Source organism: Lepeophtheirus salmonis, chromosome 13, assembly GCF_016086655.4.
Source record: "Lepeophtheirus salmonis chromosome 13, UVic_Lsal_1.4, whole genome shotgun sequence".
Taxonomy (NCBI): Eukaryota; Metazoa; Arthropoda; class Copepoda; order Siphonostomatoida; family Caligidae; genus Lepeophtheirus; species Lepeophtheirus salmonis.
This window is the reverse complement of record NC_052143.2, coordinates 42,902,141-42,916,446: the sequence shown is the minus strand read 5'-3', so window position 1 is coordinate 42,916,446 and position 14,306 is coordinate 42,902,141. Positions and strand designations below refer to the sequence as shown.

Below are 14,306 nucleotides of genomic sequence, written 5' to 3'. Positions count from 1 at the left end.
GAAAAATAGTCCAAAGGATTAAGTTGGGAGAGTTAGGAGGCCACAAATTTCCTTGGTTACGAATCATAACAGTTCTCGGTTAACCACTGCATGGAGATTTTGGACACATGGCAGGGTGCTGATCCTGTTGACACACACAGGGCCTGTCTCCGGCCACCCCTTGGAAAAAATGGCAGAACCACCTTCAGCATAACATCCAGGTAGACCTCTGTATTGACCTTTAGATCCGTTTCAAACCGGTTTTTATTTGATAATGTCGTCTTCAAGTTATCAAGGTTTAAAGTAGGCGACAATTTGATTCCTGCTCCCTGTATATGTAAGAAAATGGATCTATGACTCAAGCGGAAAAAAGAAGGAAAATCAAAGGAAGTAGATATTATTCCATGTATCAAGAATTTCCATGATTGAATAAACATAAATGTGTACCTAATATTTGAATTACACAAGTCAACAATAAAAATATCATGATGCAGAATTTCTGTAAATGATTTATACATCGTTAAATTTTAATTATTTATTAAATAAATATTTAGTTATACAGGCTCCGTGCCAGTATTCATTTCGCCAGCTATGACAAAATGAAATATAGTTATTCGTCAACTAATTTTGTTTGAATGACAATTACAAGACGAAACAAATATTTTCTTTTATTCATGCAATTAAGACGACACTAAATGTGGGACAGATGGGACCTAAATGTAATATAAAAACCTTTGGAAAAACAGGACGAAATTAACAGTGATGCTTGCATCGTTTTCTCAAAGCAGGGGGAGGTGCCGTTAACTGCAATGTAAAAAACTTTTAATATATGATGGTTGTAAATCCTCAAAAAGTGTGGGATCTTCATGTTATAATTTAACAGTCACGGAGTTAACTATACAAGGTGGCCCATAAGTGATGGTCTAGGCGGGAGTCGCCTCCTGCAGGGTTAAGACGCCCTTGATCATCATTCCCAAGGGTATTGTGTATGTAGCATGATTTGTAAATTTGTTTTTGCTTTTGCTTTTGTTAGTGAGTACTCGAGAGGCTAAAGTATTCATCTGTCCTCCAATCAAATGATTGTTATTTTTTCTCAAACTCTTATTATAATGGGCAGTAAAAATGTGGAGTAACAATTGAGAATTTCTTGCCAAGTTGTATTCGATATTATTAAATCAAACTCTGTGTTTTAGCCAATGCCTAAATACTCTAGGTAATGCCGGCTACTACTGTTAATATAAAATTATATTGAAATTTGCACCAAAAAATGTAGAAATTTTTCTTCCTGGGATGTTCATCCAAAAGGATATTATTAAGATAACAGTTTATTGATTACAAATAAAAATCCATTCTTAACTTATTACTAAGTGCAAAAAAATAATCTTTATCCGATTTTTAGTGGTGATAAATATTTTACTTTTTATTCCCAAAATGATCGTGTAATTGGAAAAGATTTTGCTGAAATGCTCACAGCAACTACAATTATATATAAGGATACAAAATATCCCCTATGGAACCAAAGCAAATTCAGAGTGATACAAGCATGTAGATTATGTTCATCTTGAAGAAAAGGTCTGTCATATGAGTAAACCTAATATCAACTCAATGAAAGCTGTATTAGTCAAAGAATACAATGCTATTATAATATTTAGATACTGTTCGATTCCTTATAAAAGCGAAGGAATCTCCTTAATGCCCAATATGGTCCAATTGAGTAAACCCTCATCAATTTCATTTGCTATACTTTATTGGTAAAAATTACCAAAATAATTAGATAAGTTTTTTCATTTTAGGTTGCAGAACTGAAGTCCTGATAAACCTGTATATTAAAACAAAACAAAAATATTAAATAAATCAGCAATAATTATTATCGAAAATATAAGATTGATATATTTCAAGAAATAAATAAATAAGTTAAATGGATTCAATACAAGTGAGTATTTAGGCGTATTTTGGAAGAGGAGTAGGTCTGTAGGATGGGGTAGGTGCTGGTCTATAAGCAGGGGCTGGAGCAGGTTGGTAAGCAGGTGCTGGAGCTGGCTTGTAGGCAGGGGCAGGTGCAGACTTGTAGGCGGGGACGGGTGTAGGCTTGTAAGAAGGAGTTGGGACATGGTAGGATCCAGCTTGTTGATGGTTCTTGTGTTGAGGAACATATTCATCATAGACGGGAGTTCCCTCATAGGCAACATCAGCAACAAATCCATTATAGCCATCAACAGTGTATGTCACAGTCTGGACACGAGTGTCGGGAAGGGCAACCTTGTAGGATCCATGGGTCACTTTTCCATCAGCATTTTCTTGAGCAGCAATGTTTACACCAGAGTATCCATCAGAGACTCCGTATTGGAAGGAATAGGGCTGAGGGCTCTCATCATAGTGAGCAGGGGCTTGATGATGATGAACTGCTGGAGCATGGTATGCTGGAGAAGGAACAGCATGGTAGGATGGAGCATTGTCAGCAAGGACTGAGGCAAGAAGGGTACAAGCGAAGACAATCTTAATCATTTTGTTATTTGTTTGGAATTGAGGAGTAGTTTTTCATTAACTGATGCCTTTCCAGAGGGTTACATGATCCTTTTATACTATCTTCTTTTTTTTATGCTCGTGTTATTGTTGTATTTTTTTTAACCCCGCCTTTTGGTCAAATTGTTTAACTGTCTAAGAAAAATAAGTAAGTTGATTTCTGTTTAGAGGAAGGAAAAGAATATGATTCTTATATATACAAATGTTTCAAAAACTCTGACAAACTTTATGTTTAATACATATAAGAAAAATAATTATCAATCAATAAATAAGAAACTAGAATACACGCATAGAACAACGTCGCAAAAAGGTTATATTCTCACTTTAGTTATATATAAATATCAAAATTATTGAATGATTTTAAGTCAAAATTCAGTTGTTGTAATTTAAATAGTGTTGCATCATAAATTGGGGTCTTAAAACTGGAAGGAATTTCAAACCAAGATTTCATATGATGTCAACTACTTACTGACTATTTTTCGAATTGTCATGATGGAGCAATTGAAGATGGTTTGCTTGTATCATTTTCTTTGAGTGAATTCCTGAGCATGCTGTTTCATTTATACATCGTACTAAAAGTGGATCTTTCTTTTGTAGTCTACTTATATAGAATAAAAATACTGCAGATTTGAAAAAAAAAATCAATTTTGTATAAAATCAAAAGTTATTAGAATTTGAGACAAATACACATAACAACAAAATTTATTTTGCAAGTGTTTTGGTTGGTATCAAATTTTTGATGTCAAAACTATGACACGGGCTTCGCTAATAACATGCAGAGGGATTCTGCCTGCAATGCTGGTGAATAGCTGATATGAAATGTTTATCATGGATTATTAATGTAAAATGATGTAGATGGGCTTAAGGGGGGTTCGCGTAGGGGTGGCTGGGGAGGTATGATTTTTAATTGCAACACCGATTTTAAAAAGACTTTAGTTCATGTTTTCTTTTCATAAAAGGTCACGTTGTAAAAATTCAAGCTATACCCAAAAAAAAGAAAAAAAATTAAAACACTTTTTGTCTCTGTTGTCATTTTGAGGGAGAGCTCCCCTCTAGAATAGTAGAAATGTATTCATAACTACAATTGTATTATTTTTTAGAAGTGACAGACAAACTGAAAAGTCTTGCCATCCCTAATTTATGTAGTTCAGAAATGAAATGATTCTTTTCCTATTAAAATTCATCAAAAATGTATATTTTGGATGAATTAATGAAATTTATAGTTGTAAATGTATCTTTACATTTCAAGAACCTCTTAGATCAGGGATTGGTAAATGACGTGCGGCAGTATACTTGTGGTCTGAGAAAATATTTGTCTGTAGTGTTTTAAAAGTTATTCAAGGAAACTTTGTACATTTCAATAGTTTAAAATAATAATTAATAAAACCCACAGCAATTTTTATTGTAGAATCTCTCAACCTCTTTTTCTTCAAAAAGAGAAAGAATTATCTATTCAAATCCCTTGGCATTTCGGCAACTATCAACAACTATGAGACGATTCTTCATTGAATAGATGGGAGTTGTTCACCGCATTCCAATAGCAAATTTTGATTTTACTAGTCAATGTTCATAAAACTAATAAGTAGTAAGAAAAGTAAAAGCACAACAGGTGATCAAAAAAAGGAATCGTTATTGGTTTTTTTATCTTATTAAATATATTAATAAATATAACTTTACATATGGGCTTTTTTTGAATACGGGACTTTTTAAATTACAATCTCATCAACCCTTATTTAATGAACTCGGATATTTTACACCCCGATATGTATAAAAAGGTTTTTTAGTTATTTGAATCTAGATTGATGGCCAGTACTTTCCAGTATGCTCCTGAAACTTTAAATCATATCATATACCACTCTATTTCAATCTTTGATAAAGCCTGGTTTAGGATTTACAGGTGTATTTAGGCATTTTTAAGCGAGGATTTATGTATTGCACACGAGTTGCCTCTTTTCTTCTGACACTTAGAGAGATGGCATAAGAACAAACCTCTTCATTTTGTTTGAGCTGCCGTTTAGTTGCGTAATGAAACATGGTAATTAAAAGGGATAAAATGGTAATTAAACTCTACTGTAAGTTTTGGTTCCCTACTCTGTAGAAATATTACCAACTAACAAAATTACTAAGTAATTATTAAAGTAGTTTTCAATTTTGATAAATCAAAACTTTCAGTATTGAGTTGTTTGATCACAACAAGGTTGGGGATCGTTTCAACCTTTTTTGTTCCTCTTTATTAGTCGTTAATATCTATACTTCATCGAAATGATATAAGTTGAATGTTTAATAGCCAGTAATATCTCTAAATAGTGAAAAATAGTCCTCCCTCCTAATTTAAGAATTTTTTGCTTTTTACTAGAAAATTTAATATAGAAATTTGTTTCTAAAAAATTTAGTATTAGAAAATTAACTTAATTTTTCAAAAAAATTGAAATTATTTTTAAAAATTACACTAGTTGAAAAAAAAAACCAAATATAAAATCACACCTTTACCCTGAGATTACATTGTAGAGGTTATTAACCCTGAAAAAATATTTAGACCCAAATTAAAAATTAATATGTGAAAGATATTTATTTAAATGAATAAATAATTATTACAATAATAAAATGTTATGGAGTTAGAAAAATTCTTAATAATGCCCATAAAAATGTATTCAAGTTCAAGCTAATTTCGTATGTAAAATATAAACACATATTAAGAAATATTATCCATATATTTCACGAGAATAAATAAATAAGTTAAATGGATTCAATGCAAGTAAGTATTTAAGCGTATTTTGGAAGAGGAGCAGGCTTGTAGGATGGAGTAGGTGCTGGTCTATAAGCAGGGGCTGGTGCAGGTTTGTAAGATGGAACTGGAGCAGGTTGGTAAGCAGGAACTGGAGCTGGCTTGTAGGCAGGGGCAGGTGCAGACTTGTAAGCGGAGACGGGGGCAGGCTTGTAAGAAGGATTTGGGACATGGTAGGATCCAGCTTGGTGTTGGTTCTTGTGTTGAGGAACATATTCATCATAGACGGGAGTTCCCTCATAAGCAACATCAGCAACAAATCCATTATAGCCATCAACAGTGTATGTCACAGTCTGGACACGAGTGTCGGGAAGTGCAACCTTGTAGGATCCATGGGTCACTTTTCCATCAGCATTTTCTTGAGCAGCAATGTTTACACCAGAGTATCCATCAGAGACTCCGTATTGGAAGGAGTAGGGCTTGGGGCTCTCATCATAGTGAGCGGGGGCTTGATGATGATGAACTGCTGGAGCATGGTATGCTGGAGAAGGAACAGCATGGTATGATGGAGCATTGTCAGCAAGGGCTGAGGCTAGAAGGGTGCAAGCGAAGACAATCTTAATCATATTGTTATTTGTTTTGAATTGAGGGGTAGTTTTTCATTAACTGATGCCTTTCGAGAGGGTTACATGAACCTTATATACTATGCAAGTCCCCGCCTATTGTAACTATGCTTTGAATGGAAGTGTAACTGTAAGTTTTTTTATCGTGTCTGAGAGAAAAAGGTGAAATTACTTCAATTAAATGTGAATGATGTTTTCTTCCTGTATGCAACAACAGGGAAGGAGGAACCGGCTTCTATTAACCCATCCGTCTCTTGACATTGAATTTATTTTTCCTTTTTAATATTGTTGCGTCAAACTAGGAACGTTTTTTTTTTGTACGCCTTGTATTCAAGCCGTTCATGCTTTATTTTTATTTTTTGGTAGGGTGAATGACTCGAGAAATTATTCTTATTAACTTTTCAATTTTTACTTCTAACATAAAATTTTTATTTAATTCAAAACATACATATCTACTTTATTTACTTAAATGGTCTTTAATTTAATTATATGCAAAAAGTTTAGTTGAGAAAGATCATACCGAGATAAATTTAAATGTATTAAATACTTATTCTTCTAACAAATATTTTCATCTTATCATATTTTCTACTCTATTATTTTAAAGTTTGACATTTTTGTTTGCAATTACAGGGCCCTATAACGGTTTGTGCTAGTAAATTCATCAATCTGTTATACAGATTAATGATCGAAATATAAATCTTATTATAGCTTGAATTATTAACTTTCAATGTATATTAAAAATTAACACCTTGGTTATTTATTCTTCCAAAAATATATTCGTCAGTTAAATTTCTTAGTTTTGGATTCAAATATTAAATTTTTCGGTAAAAAAATTTAAAAATGCACAATTTCTCAGAAGAAAATTGGGAAATAAATGTTTTTCTACAAAAATTTCAAAAGATAGATACTAAATTTTATGGAAAAAAATTTCGAAAATCCATGGCTGTTCACAAAAAATTATGTTTTTCGGGAAAAAAAATTCAAGTATGTTTTGCAGTGTTGCACAATTTGCACAAGTGACTTTTTTTTAATAAAAAAATTTTCAAAAAAAAAAAACCTATTTTTAAGTCAAATTTTTTCAACCTGACAAAAAACAAATTCTAGTAAGATGTAAAAATTTCTTCATTTAGGGGTGGAGGACAGCGCCTCCAGCCCCCCCTCCCTACGGGCGACCCTGAGCTTTGAATTTCATATTTTTATTAAATGATGATTTCTCTTGGCAACAAGGGCTACAGAAGCTGTAAACGTTGTATTTTTATTATTTAAACCGTAAATTCACCTACCATGTCTGTCTACCTCTCTCTCTCTTTTTGGTTTTCATTACTTGTGTTTTGTATAGGACGCCTCGGATATCCATAATTATTACATGATTTTCGTATAAAAAAATGTCAGGGTAAATGAACCTTTTGATCAAAACGAACTTCCCTGTTTGTCTTTTAACATATTATACAAAAATATAACTTTAAAAGATAAATATTTATTACTAGAATTTCCTATATTTTCGTCAGTACATAAAACACATAAGAGCTATGATCAGATGATGAAACATTTGAGGTGTTATTATGGACTTTTACACCGAAGGTCAACAAAATTATGTTTTTAAAAAAATGTGAAGAAAATATCCATAAACGCTTTTTTCGAAAAAAATATATCTAAAGCCATATCAATTAAACACTTCAGACAATAGAAAGGTTTAGTGATAATGATCAAATCTTCCGTTGATTAGGTAATAGGCTGTTTGAGAAAAATGATTTTTATAAACTCAAGATATGTCTCCAAGTATCATGTATAAACCAGAGCACTATAAGAAGAGTTATTTCACGAGATTTCAGCGCCCCTTGTGACAGATATCAAATGGCCCAAAAAGAACTTAATACATGGATAATTAATGGATGAACACTAAAAAAAAATTTTATTGAGCTTAATTATTATGAAAAAATAAAATAATTACTTTAATAATAATTTCTTTAACTTATTTAATTTGGCCTACACATTCTTCGTCTTCCGAAAGTAGAAGACGCTATTCTATTTTCTTTGATAATTGCAGTTTGCATTCGTAAATATATGTGCATTCTTATACTAACATACCTAAGACAGAGTAAAACATAAAATTTTCTAACATTTGGCGACATTTATAGACGACTTTTAGACTTATAGCGGTTCCATTAATTAATGGAACCGCTATTCAGTTATTGAGTTTACCATTTTTTTCATTTTTTTGAATGGATTTACATAAGATTTGAATAAAGCCTCTATTTTTGCAAAGTTGATCCAAACATTTCTTGGCGCAATAGATTATTTGGAAAACATATAACTCCTCAATGCATCTTAAATGAAGTGAATTCTCGATGGTTTTATTAGACCATAGGCAGATTTTGGAATGTGAAGACTTACAACTTAAAATTGCTCTATGGTTTGAATTAAATACCGAAGAGAGGCGCATTTTTAAAGACTTAAACTTTGATTCTGCGTCCCAAATGATGACATCTTTCTCCTTCAACTTCTTCTTTAATTCCTTTATTTCTGCTTCATAGACTCCAAGTTGGATTTGTAGCTTGGTATTTATTTCCTTTAGATGTTTTACCTCAGGAGAAATATCTGTAATACATACAATTATTATTTTTTAAGGGTAATGTCACTGATGCAAATATATATATATATATATCATTTTAAGAAGTTTCACCTTCTATTGTTGATGAAATTAGATTCATGTCCACTAAGTCTATTTTTGGAAGTAGGAGGTTCCAAATAAGAAATAAAGTATGTATGATACGGAAATTGTGGAGATTTTTTTTAGCTTAAAGTCGAAATAAAAAAGTTGATTGAGATTTCCTTAATTATTAAATTTTCTTAGCACCAGCATTGTTCTCCCGAAGGAAAATGGGTTTGGCGGAGTTTTGTTGAGGCTTTACGTTTTAGATGTTTAAACAATGTCGGAATTCCTTATTTCTTCAAAATGTAAGAGCACAATCGAGAATTACATTATGGTTTCCAAAGATTTCCTTTCATTTTTAGGACCCATTCCCTCCCAAGGAATTTCAAAAAAGTGACATCCCCTCAGCTCAAGAACGATTCCTGTAAACGACGACGCACGACAAAAGGGCATACTTTTTTTAAAGTATACGTATTTGAACCAAATATATTGCCTTTATAGAGTTCTTCACCTAAAATATAGTATTACATTTTCAATGTTTTGGGCCGTGACTCAAACACATGAGAAAGTCAGCTATCGTCAATGCGGATAGCCCGGTGACGTAACTCTACTTATATGGCTCTGGTATAAATTTAACATTCCAAGATGGATAATACAAGGAGCGCTCTAGAGAAGGACTCTTTTTCATATTTTACAAGTTGTCATACAAAAAATATTGAATAGAAGGAGAAATAATATATATATATTCATATAATTATACTCCGATAAATTATCAATTAAGGCACCTTATATTAAAAATCATTTTTTAAATGATAGGAGAAAAAATATTCACATTTGATTCCGTGCATATATTCGAAAATTTCTATTATCATTTTTTATGTCGTCAAAATTTCGTCTTTCCATCTTTGGGAAATAAAATAATTACTTTTAATGCACAATTAGACGGTATTAAACATATCTTTGAAAAGGAAATAAGGATGTGCATCAAATACGCGCATAAATTAAATAATCAAGTAATTATCATAAATCATTATGGTAAAAGTAACAGAGAATTGCTAAGTTACATCGAAATATTTTCATATATTGTTAAGGGATGGCAGTAGAAAACCTATTTCTAATGCTCAAAGAATACGAATATAGGATATAATTTCATTCGGAGAATAGTTATTGAAATGGAAAATAATATCTGGTAAGCGCAACAGTTCTTCTAATAAAACATTTCAAACTGCAATTCGCACAATTTAAGGATCGACCGAAGACTTATCTTCTACATTTAAAAAACGTTAAGTTTATATCACTTATAAAAATAAATTGAAAGGAGATTCGGATGGTATCGTCAACTTGGTGGGGGTTATTAGTTTTTGTGTTGCAGACATTTTTTTAGAGAGTGAAAAAAAAATTGTTCTATTTTCTATGTCTTCAGTTTTGGTTGATATATTGCTATCAAATATCGGCGCTGGGCATCACTTCACTTTTATGGGCGTAAACCAGGATCCAAAGACGGTAATTCTGATAGCTGCAAAGATTGGCTTACTTCTTCAATATAAGTATCTTGTGAGTCGTGAAGGTCACTGAATTACTCATACTTTATATTTTATCCCTTACGAGTTCCCAATCAATAATCATAGGAAGCAATGAATAATGATTCAACTTTTTTTTGGGACTGGTGTCTTGATTCTTCTTTCTGTACCAGAAAGAACAATTTTTTCTTATTATTTATTATATAATATCAAGTAATAATTAGGGATTCTCAATCGTTTTGAGTGTAAATCGAAAAGAAAAGTCTACTCGTCTCTTGGCAAGTTTGATAGACTACATGTGTATATCACTATAGGAAATATTATCATTCTAAATACTCGCTAATCTGTTTGAATTTTCAAAATAATTAATAGCTAATAAGACTCTACTTTATAAAATTATATTATATAGAAGAAGTGATTAGCACTTATGATGCATTGCAATTTTGGGTTACAATTCCATCAAGCATTTAATATCATTTATAAATGTATTAAGGCGACATATCCTTCAGGATAAATGGTTTAAGGTGAAAGTACCTTGCGCCAATTTATATATTTGTCTGCTTCAGGACAATGAAGATTCAAGCTTAATTTCACAATACATATAGCCTAGGACTACATGAATATATTCATGTAGTCCTAGCATATAGCTATGACAAAAAAATGCGTAAAAATTAAATGTTACGGTCACTCTTTTAAAAAAATTGAAACATTTAACATTTACATCAAGGCAAAATCTATTTAAAGCCATAGCAAGTGCAAGGACAATTCTCATGTAGAACAAATCCAGCTTTAGGAGTGGACGGATTCTCAACGTTGAATTACCTAAATATTAATAAATCCAATGAACTAGTTAGCTTTTTGACTATGAAGTCGATTACTGTCCCTAGCATGGTGAAAAGTTAAGAAATCAAGGAACATGATGTTTTGAGTATTGTAAATAATGATTAATTATTCCGTCTGCAAATTTTGGGAAGAGTTTATTATTTCTTCATAAGAGTTGCAATATGCAAAATACAAATAAGTTAGAGTAATAAATAATTGCAAATAAATTGCTAATTGTTGAGATTAATACCGCTCATAATTTAATTTGAGATGGTTTTAAACTTTGGTGTAGGATTGCTCTTGTATATAGGAGGCTTGTATTGAGGTGGAGAGGATTGTGAAGGAGGATTGTATTGAGGTGGAGATGATTGTGAAGGAGGATTGTATTGAGGTGGAGAGGATTGTGAAGGAGGATTGTAGATGGGTTGAGTACGATATGAGGGAGGAGAAGTTTTGTAGTTATTCTTTGGTTCGTACTTGGGATACACGGGAGTTCCTTCATATTGCACATCAGCAACAAATCCATTATAACCATCCACGGTGTATCTCACAGTTTGAATCCGTCCATCAGGTAAAGCTACTTGATACGATCCAGAGACTGCTTTACCATCAGCAGATTCCTCAGCCTTAAAATTTGCTCCTGAATAATCATCAGATACGCCGTAATTAAAGGCATAGGGTTGAGGGGAGTAATCTTGAGGAGACTCCTCGTAGCGATTGGAGCGATAGGAACCTGAGGGGGGTTGATAAGATGTTGGTGAAGGATCGGGCTTATAGCTCTGTGTTGGACTTGGTTGATACACTTTTGGAGTCGTATCTCCAGAGACGAAGGCAATTGCTAAAACACAAGTGAGGAACAAACGAAACATATCGAAACTGATGATCTAATTGAGTTAAACTGAATGTTTTTATAGTCAAACAAAAGAAGAATGCCAAAAGAGGAGTGAGTGTGACTGCATCATAATTTCCCATCCATTCGGGAGAAAGAAAATAGAAATAAAACTTTGATCATGGTTAATGACAAGGCTATTATTTGACATATTATTTGAATTGTGATTTTGTGTAATGAAATTATTTTTATAGCTATGGTAGAGTAGAGATTGAAACTAATGACAATGGAGTGATTATAATATATCTAATGTAGTAATAACAATTCTTCTTTGATGAGATATTGGTTATATGCGCCAGCATATATGTAAGTACGCATAGATTAACAATTGATGAAATGTTTTCCAAAGCCTTCAAAATACCATTAAAGACTACACAACCTCTAAATATCAATCATTTCACTTTTTCAAAATAAAGTCACGTTTAAAACATATTGTCCAATAATGTCAGCAACATAATCATTTCTGTATCATTATTTTCCGGAATAATTTACACTCAAATCATGCCACAACATTGCCACTTATTAAAATAAGAATTCTTAAAAAGGGAAAATTTCATTTGCCAACAAATATGACAAAAAAGTTAAATTCTTGTTTCAAATTGTATTTCCGCCATTGGCATGATAATCAAGACACATTTTTTATGAGAGATAAGATGTTCCCACTTATTTTTGTCTTCCTTAAAAAAATTATACTTAAATACTAATTGAACCAAACAATAATAATAAACCTTTAGAAACGTTGTACCTAAAAGAATCGAATGCTCAACAACTAATTAGCTTGAGTCTCAATAATTAAGAATGATTTATTGAATTATTTTTAATACTATGAATTTGCTTTAAACGAAATGAGTCTACAAATTATGTTATTTATTGTGATATTTTGATAAAATCAGACGGTTTGTGTTCCACAATTAAAAAACTTAGGAGTTTTCAAGGCTCAATTAGTGAATTACTCTCCATTTTTATTGTATCTTTACATAACACCTCTTGTCACATGAGGGAAACTAGGGTTGAAATTATCTCTGGAGGGACCTTTCTTTCAAATCGAAATTTTGAAAACATTTTTTTTTTTTTTTTTTGAGAAAGTTTGAGAAGTTTTAGACAAATTTGACAACGAAAATTAATTCAAGAGAAGTGGTTGTACATATACTGAATATACCAGGGGCTTTTAAATGTGAGGTTGGTTGAAGAATTTTTTTTTTAAACATCCAAAAACTAAAAATTTTTAAAAAAATTTCCAAAATCCAAAGCTGTTCACAAATGATTAAATTTTTTAGAAAAAAATTTCCAAAATCTACAGCTTTCCATAAAAAAATGAAACACTTTTCAAAAAAATTCAAATATTCATAGGTATCTACCAAAAAATTTCAAAAGTCCACAACTTTTATTCCAAAAATTTATTATTTTGGAATAAAAGTTCAAAAATTAGAGTATTAATATTAAATTTTTTGAGAAATAAAATCAAAAATTCATAGCTATTCATGGAAAATTTAATTTTTTGAGAAATAAAATCAAAAATTCATAACTATTCATGGAAAATTTAATTTTTTTTGAAATAAAATCAAAAATTGATAGCTATTCATGGAAAATTAAATTTTTTAAATACAAATTTAGGGGAAATATTAGGGGAGAGGCCTACAGCCCCTGCGGATACCACTGTATACATATACTTTAGTAAATAGAGCGTTTCACGGACGTCATAAATTGTATCATAATTGAGGGAAATGCTATTTTGTCGGCTTAAAGCTGATATTTTTACTACATAAAATTTACAATAAATATTGATAAAACTCAGTCAAATGGCTGTATTACTAAAAATAGACTTAACAATCCCATTGAATACTACTACTTGACACCAATAATAAACAGCGATATTTAAAAATTATATATAAATATTTGAAAATTCCCACTTGTACAATTTGATTATACAAGTTGCAACTAGTAATAGAAGCTTCCGCTGAGGGTGATCTGGAGGGGCTGTAGCCCCCCTCTCCAGTCCCAATTAGGAAATATCTATTGATTTTTGAAATTTTGACGTCCAGTCATAAATCTTAAGGACACGTTTAAATTAGACGCGCAAAAGCCGTCCCACAGGACAAACTGTGTTAAATGATGGCGTCATAGAGATCAGTTAGTGACGTTATCATAAATACATCTTCATCAATTTATATAAAAATAGAAGATACTTCAATTAGGCTAAATTAAGAATAGTAACAAAACTATTACTGTGCACGTAAGATAGATAAAGTTTCACTAAGCTGACGTAATATAATATTATGATGCATTTAGAAAGGCGTTCTAAAATTTAGGACACTTTTTAAGGATTGATAACAAGGACTGATCGATTTTAAGCCCCATGTTAAGGATTTAATTTGATTTAAACAAACTCATGATCAACATATCATATACCACTTTTATATACAATATGGATTGTTCTATTTACTTTGATGACTTGTGTAGCTTTTTGTAATCAAGGATTAATCTTTAGTCCCCAAATTGAAAAATTCATTAAAAAATACTACCGTTTTCCCAGAAAAAAAAATCTAGACTCTATAAAGGTACAAGTAGTTAG

At 31.5% G+C, this 14,306-nt stretch overlaps 3 protein-coding genes and 1 long non-coding RNA gene across 5 annotated transcripts; all 4 read right to left on the bottom strand.

Annotated features, from left to right (window-relative positions):
* Positions 1-1,843: 1,843 nt before the first annotated feature.
* On the bottom strand, positions 1,844-2,499 carry LOC121127983 (uncharacterized). The gene has a single exon (XM_040723563.2). The coding sequence runs from the start codon at positions 2,482-2,484 to the stop codon at positions 1,921-1,923; it is 564 nt and encodes a 187-aa protein (XP_040579497.1). The 5' UTR covers positions 2,485-2,499; the 3' UTR covers positions 1,844-1,920.
* A 2,553-nt stretch (positions 2,500-5,052) lies between these two features.
* On the bottom strand, positions 5,053-5,906 carry LOC121127982 (uncharacterized). The gene has a single exon (XM_040723562.2). It carries the CDS (start codon positions 5,851-5,853, stop codon positions 5,266-5,268), a length of 588 nt encoding a protein of 195 aa, XP_040579496.1. The 5' UTR covers positions 5,854-5,906; the 3' UTR covers positions 5,053-5,265.
* A 1,401-nt stretch (positions 5,907-7,307) lies between these two features.
* On the bottom strand, positions 7,308-9,193 carry LOC121127984 (uncharacterized). 2 transcript variants are annotated; one of them, XR_011783224.1, is made up of 3 exons: positions 8,534-9,193; positions 7,802-8,448; positions 7,308-7,749 (listed from the first exon to the last, which is right to left on the bottom strand). It is a non-coding gene; the product is annotated as an uncharacterized lncRNA (long non-coding RNA). The 2 variants fall into 2 exon arrangements; XR_005867988.2 differs by having other exon boundaries at positions 7,308-8,448.
* A 1,790-nt stretch (positions 9,194-10,983) lies between these two features.
* On the bottom strand, positions 10,984-12,440 carry LOC121127980 (uncharacterized). Its single transcript, XM_040723561.2, has one exon. It carries the CDS (start codon positions 11,712-11,714, stop codon positions 11,106-11,108), a length of 609 nt encoding a protein of 202 aa, XP_040579495.1. The 5' UTR covers positions 11,715-12,440; the 3' UTR covers positions 10,984-11,105.
* Between the last annotated feature and the right edge of the window lie 1,866 nt (positions 12,441-14,306).